This window comes from Octopus bimaculoides, chromosome 12 (assembly GCF_001194135.2).
Source record: "Octopus bimaculoides isolate UCB-OBI-ISO-001 chromosome 12, ASM119413v2, whole genome shotgun sequence".
Taxonomy (NCBI): domain Eukaryota; kingdom Metazoa; phylum Mollusca; class Cephalopoda; order Octopoda; family Octopodidae; genus Octopus; species Octopus bimaculoides.
The window spans coordinates 9,753,423-9,760,399 of record NC_068992.1 but is presented as its reverse complement, the minus strand read 5'-3'; the positions used below and the strand labels follow the sequence as shown (position 1 = coordinate 9,760,399).

At 36.6% G+C, this 6,977-nt stretch overlaps 1 protein-coding gene across 19 annotated transcripts in view; it reads left to right on the top strand.

Annotated features, from left to right (window-relative positions):
• Positions 1 to 6,977, top strand: part of LOC106876775 (serine/threonine-protein phosphatase 6 regulatory ankyrin repeat subunit C) — a 106,459-nt gene that overhangs the window by 48,042 nt on the left and 51,440 nt on the right. For 12 of the 19 annotated variants that reach the window (XM_052972096.1, XM_052972093.1, XM_014925466.2 and 9 more), the window contains exon 2: positions 1,025 to 1,119. The exons of the other annotated variants lie outside the window; for them this stretch is intronic. Coding sequence is in view for 4 of the 12 variants with exons in the window: in XM_014925465.2 (XP_014780951.1) it covers positions 1,025 to 1,119 (95 nt within the window). In the remaining 8 variants the exon portion in view is untranslated. The remainder of the gene's footprint in view (positions 1 to 1,024; positions 1,120 to 6,977) is intronic. 19 annotated transcript variants of the gene reach the window in all.

Below are 6,977 nucleotides of genomic sequence, written 5' to 3'. Positions count from 1 at the left end.
TATATATATATATATATATATATATATATATATATATATTTGCATACATGCATCCATTCATCCATATATTTATATGTATGCGCGTGAATATACATACATACATACATACATACATACATACATACACAAACGCATATATACATACATGTATGTATATATATGTATGTATGTATGTGTGTATGTATGTATGTATGTATGTATGTATGTATCATATTGTTTATGTTTATCTAACTTGAAGAAATCTTACTTCTGCTAGGATTAACTTTTCTTAATTGGCAAATATCTTATTTAAGCTGTTTCCATTTTATGTGTGTGTGTGTGTATTTTGTATAGTCTTTTTTTCTGTCAACCAGTGTATATTTTTTATTGTCATTGGTGAGTGGTGTAGAAAGAGGGATAGTCTCTGTTTTCTTGATTTTATTGTTGTTGATGTGAATGATGCAATATAAATATATACACGTGTTATATATATATATGTCTTTGTTCATTTTTATGATCACATCTTGTTGCATTTTTTAATTTTGTTTCTATTATTATTATTATTATTATTATTATTATTGTTGTTGTTGTTGTTGTTATTGTTATTATTGTCTTTTGAAAATTCCCTTGATAGCAATTGTTTCAGGTTGGCGGGTGGGATCAAACTTTATTTTTCACTATGTCGTGTAATATATCAGTGCCAATAAGTTTGTGTGTTTTTACATTAAACAGTGTTCTGTATATCTATCTAGCTATCTATCTCTGTATCTATATCATCTGTATATTCATCCATCCATCCATCCACCAAATCCATCCATCTATCTACCATTCTGTCTGTTTGTCTTTTTATCTATCTATCTATCTATCTATCTATCTGTCTGTCTGTCTGTTTGTCGTCCTGTCTGTCTGCTTCTCACTTCATCTTCTTGCTTGCCTGTTTGTGTTTCATTCTGTTGGTTTCTGACATTGTTTCTTTCTCTCACTGTTGCTTCTATAAACCAGCAATGTAATTTAGACTAAATCCATAATTGTGTGTTTTTATCAGTGTATGGTTGGTCGGCTTGTATTTCTTGGGAGAAACGAAAGAATGAGGAAAATGGTAAAGAAAATAGGAGGATGTCTATACATAAGAAAATGGAGGTAAATATAAAAAAATATATTAGTTTCCTAAAAGCCTTGCAGAGTCAATATACTCTGTTCCATTTTCTTGGCATCGAATATAGTAGTTACTCATGTATAATATGTACTCATGTATAATGCGCACCCCCTCTTATAGGCTATGATGTCTCAGATAAAATATCTCATGTATAATATACATTGTATTTTCTTTAGTATTACATCAATCCATCTTTCCTACCCATTATTCCTGGGGAGGTCATAGGGATAGAGTCTTCAGGTATCTTCTCCATGAGGTCATATCAGAAACAATTGTCATTACATTTTCTGGCTGGATTCTTTAGTGTGACCAGCTGAGATTGTGCATATTCTTCCACCATTCCATATTTGATCTACCCTTAGATTTCCGGCCCGCCGTTCTAGCTTGACAAATTCATCTTGCAATTCTTTCTTGTAACATTCTAATTACATGTCCATAGTACCGGAACCGTGACTTCTCAATGCCAAGAGGTAGCATCTCAACCTCAACAGCCTTCTTGATCTCCAAGCTATGTACCCTGTCAAGTAACATTATCCCAGAGATTTCTTGGAGGAATCCCATTTCTGCCATTTGTATTCTTGATTGAATGAATACTCTTTACTCTTTACTCGTTTACTTGTTTCAGTCTTTTGACTGTGTCCATGCTGGAGCACCGCCTTTAGTCGAGCAAATCGAACCCGGGACTTATTCTTTGGAAGCCTAGTACTTATTCTATCGGTCTCTTTTGCCGAACCGCTAAGTTACGGGGACATAAACACACCAGCATCGGTTGTCAAGCGATGTTGGGGGGACAAATACAGACATACAAACACATATATATATACATATATACGACAGGCTTCTTTCAGTTTCCGTCTACCAAATCCACTCACAAGGCTTTGGTCGGCTCGAGGCTATGGTAGAAGACACTTGCCCAAGATGCCACGCAGTGGGACTGAACCCGGGACCATGTGGTTGGTAAGCAAGCTACTTACCACACAGCCACTCCGCATCACTGGAATCTTGAAGTTACAAGATAATCCATGATTTATTCAAAACAGTGAATAAATAAGCATCACATTTGATAGAATGATTTGAATGTTAATCGATTAAGTCCACTGCAAGGATTTGAAATCAAAACCTAAACGGCCGGAACAAAATATGACACAGTATCTTGTCTGATGCTCAAATGATTCCACCAGTTTATTTCTCTTGCCTGGTATTTTACTTATTGAACCTGAGAAGATGATAGACAATGTTGAACCTTGGTAGGATTTGAACTCAGAACAGATAAGGAGCCAGAAGAATATATCTCACAATGCATTTCTTCCAATATTCTTTTCTATTTTAGGCACAAGGCCTGAAAGTTTTTGGAAGTGGGCCAGTCGATTTGATCAACCCCAGTATACAACTGGTACTTAATTTATCGACCCCCGAAAGGATGAAAGGCAAAGTTGACCTCAGCAGAATTTGAACTCAGAACGTAAAAACAGACAAGATACCGCTAAGCATTTCACCCGGTGTGCTAATGTTTCTGCCAGCTCACCGCCTTGCATTTCTTCTGATATTCTGACACAGACATGGTCAACTTTTTCCTGAGAAATGGGCTGCATGAGACATGGCTGATTGTCAGACAGGCTGCAGTACTGAAAAAAAATTCAAGATAATTTTATGTTAGGCCATTCTGAAAGCCCTGCAGGCCACATGTGGCTTGCTGGGCTGCATTTTCTTCATGACTGCTCTAATGATTGCCAAGTTGCCTCATACATATCTGCACATGTGTGAGTACATGCAGGTTCTGTATACAAACAGATCCATGTGATCAGTGGTCAACAAAAGTTATATTTTCCATCCAATATTTGACAACAACAACAGCAGCGGCAGCAGCTTGTTGTCCGTGTAAACTTTTACACCATGGACCTCTCTGTCTCTCCCTGTCTCTCTCTCACTCTGTTTCTCTCTCTCACTCTGTTTCTCTCTCTCTGTCTCTCTCTTTCAGTCTGTTCCCCTCTCTCTCTCTCGCTCTCTCTCTCTCATACACACAGAGTTTTTTTTCACTCTTTTCGCAAGCTCTGTAATTTAAAACAATTAACTATTGGCTGTCATTTTATTAAGTTAATTAAGTTCCTTAGCACTGTGAGTATAATTATATATGATGTGTCTGATATATCGACGTGTCCGATATGTTCTCTCCCAGAATACGTTGTAGGGTGGCGGCGGCGGTGGTGGTGGTGGTGTGGAGTCGGGCCAGTTGTGTTGATGGATGATGGATGGAGGAGTAGATTACTCTTTTAACACATAGAGAACAAAGAGGAATGATTCATGACAATGATGATGATGATGATAGTTATGGTGGTGGTGGTGGTGGTGGTGCTTGGGGGTGGTAGTTGTTGTTTTTGTTGTTGTTTAGCCACAAATCAGTCCTGGTCAAGCAGGCATTAATCAAAGACATTCCACCCATGACCACTTCACCTTTGCCCATGAGCAAGGAATCCAGCTCCACAGCATCCATTGTGTTCTTTTCTAAGACTATTTGGTGTGGGGAGTTTTGAGGGAGATCTAGCTGTTGCTTCTTGCAGGTTGAGTGACCACATGAAGACTCTTTTAACTCTTTCTATTGATTTTAGTAATTGTTGTTTAACCCAAAGTTCCTGATAGAGCAGGCGTTTATCAAAAGCACTCCAGCCATGACCATCTAGATTTTCTCTAACTTTAATTGTTTGGAGGATGTAATTTGTGGAAGATTTGACTGCTATTTCTTGATCATTACTGTCAAGTGGTCACAGCTCCTGTTCTACAAGTTTGTTATTAGAATGTCACAAGAAAGAATCACAAGATGAATTCTTCAAGCTGAGCCAACTGACAGGAGACCTAGGGTGAGACTGAGAATGAGGGGCTTGGATAATATTCATAGTGCTTGTGGTGTACTCAGCCATTTGTACATTAATTTCCCAAGCAGGCTGTTCCTTTGATTGGATCCACTGGAACCCAACACGTTCCAGTTGCTGTAAATATGTTAAAAGAGGGTGGGTTCACACTGGCTAATGTATTTTTGTGGAGGTGCAATGGTCCAGTGGTTAGGGCAGCGGACTCGCGGTCATAGGATCGTGGTTTCGATTCCCAGACCGGGCGTTGTGAGTGTTTATTGAGCGAAAACACCTAAAGCTCTACGAGGCTCCGGCAGGGGATGGTGGCGAACCCTGCTGTACTCTTTCACCACAACTTTCTCTCACTCTTTCTTCCTGTTTCTGTTGTACCTGTATTTCAAAGGGCCAGCCTTGTCACTCTGTGTCATACTGAATCTCCCCGAGAACTACGTTAAGGGTACACGTGTCTGTGGAGTGCGCAGCCACTTGCATGTTAATTTCACGAGCAGGCTGTTCCGTTGATCGGATCAACTGGAACCCTCGACGTCGTAAGCGACGAAGTGCCAACAACAACAACAATGTATTTCTAAAAATGAATGTGGTGGTCACAGCCTGAATGCCTTTAATCATAGGCCTTTTCAGTAAAGGCTGTACCAGAAGAAAGGATCAGATAGTGAGGAACATTTTCAAGCTTAATCATTTGTTTGTTAATTTTACGTTCATTTTTTTCCTTCATGTTTGCATGGCTCGGATGAGTACAAATTATTGTGGGATTTTTATTTTGCAGCCAGATGCACTTCCTGTTGTTTACACTTATCACTTTTTCAAGTAATGGATTTTTTTCTAGTTTCATATGCCTTTGGAAGCACAACACTTAAAGAATAATTTGTTGACAAGGAATGGCAGCAGACATCGCCGTTTTTTTAGCTCAATATTTTCTAGTAAAGATGCTGGCATCTAAAATTTCCTATACTTAACACTATAGAGGACATGAACATGAAGAACATGAATATTTTTCTAAATGTTATCCATTTGTTTAATGAGAGACAGGTTTAACAGACGTTAGAGGTGGGACCGGGGGGAGGGAGGTTAGACAAATAAATAATATTATGACCAGATATTCATGGAAAATAGCAAAGATGGTGGACAAAAGAAAATGTGAGTGTGCATGTGTGTGTGTGTGTGTGTGTGTGTGTGTGTGTATGTGTGTGAATATGGCGAACTTCAAAAGTGAAAGTGACTCACCATTAAACTTCGGTAAAGATCAAGTGGACATCTCCAGTCTTTCAATCTGTGAATGAAGAAGAGATAAAAATGGAAAAAAAAACTTACTTTGCAAGGCTTAGCATCTGTTGAAAGTTCTCTTTCACAAAAAGAAAGGAAAGAAAAGAAGATTCTCATAAATGCCTTATTGCTGACATTTGAGACGCTGGCTCTCCCTAAAGAATTCTGAATTGGATATTACAATTTAAAGGTTGAGCCATATATTTATAATCCTTTAAAATGTTTCAAGTGTCATCCATTTGTCCATTCAAAGACTCTGTTGCAGAGAGAAATTTAGTTCTGTTGGCAATGCTGGAGCAGAAGGTGATGCCACTAGTAAATGCATATCTCAAGGAATATATTATATACCAACTGTAAGAGAAGTCTTTTCTTTCTTTTCAAATTGTGTCTGATTTACATCATTGAGAAATAAATCCAACAAGTTCAAACGAACATATTTGTTCACTTTCCCGCATAAGTACAAAACGGAATTCGTTCAGCATAAATTTTAATCCAAAACTGTGTTGAAATCAAAATTATTATATTCTGAAAGAATCATTATTGCCATAAATTTGCACAAGCAAACTGCACTTAATGCTTGATTTTATTACTTGTACAACATTCCTAGAATATAACTAGATAAAACAGAAAATATCAGCAAAATAACTCATCCAAATCAATCTGTTTGTCTGTTTGTCTGTTTGTCTGTCTCCCCCCTCTCTCTCACTCCATATATGTGTGTGTGTGAACTTCAGGTTGGTTAAAATGTGTTTGTGACATATTTATTAATGGGAAATACCTATGAGGGGCAAATCTGGATTGACTTTATCAAAGTCATTCACTGATTTGCACCTGTAGACTGCCAAGGTCTTGGAAGTTACTGTAGGACTTTCAGAAACATTTTTTCGTGCTTTGAATTGCTGAAGCAAGTTCGTGTGTCTGCAAGCACCTGTAATTCTAACATCTAATTCAGCCCTCTGCCTTCCATCACTCATGAATACAGTCCTGAGATATTTAAACTTCTTAGAAAAGAAAAACAAGGATTTTAACCGTGACAGAGTCAAAGAATCTTGTTTCACTAACATCAAATCCAGAATGGTAATGATAAATAATCTATTAGAACTGCTGAAATTTATTGATCAGCTTAACAAAACTAAATCTCCTACTTAAAAATATTATTTCTAATGTTTTATTAACATATAAGAAATTTAAAAAAAATATAATTTCAATAACTTCAAAAATTTCAATAATGGACACTGTAACACCTGTATCCCTGGTGACAGAATTTATGATGCTTCACTTATATTTCTGTAAAAAAATCAATTCTACATAGGTGCAGGTGTGGCTGTGTAGTAAGAAATTTACTTCTTAACCATGTAGCTTGGGGTTCAGTTCCACTGCATGACATCTTGGGCACTATATATATATATATATATATATATATATATATGGAATTGTATTCCCTAATATTATTATAATATTTCTATTTCTATTTATAACTAACGTTTATTGATTGTATTAACTCCAATTTCGTTAGTTATGGAACTTACAGGTAAGATAGAACATCTATTTTGGAATTCATCTTTGAAGGATATTCCTATACCATCTAGAAAAGAATATATTTTGAAACTTATTAATATATTTATTTTTCTATATGTTTTGAATGACATTTTTCATCGTTGAATTTGTTAATAGTTGTTTTTTCTCTAAATTATATATGTATTATATATATA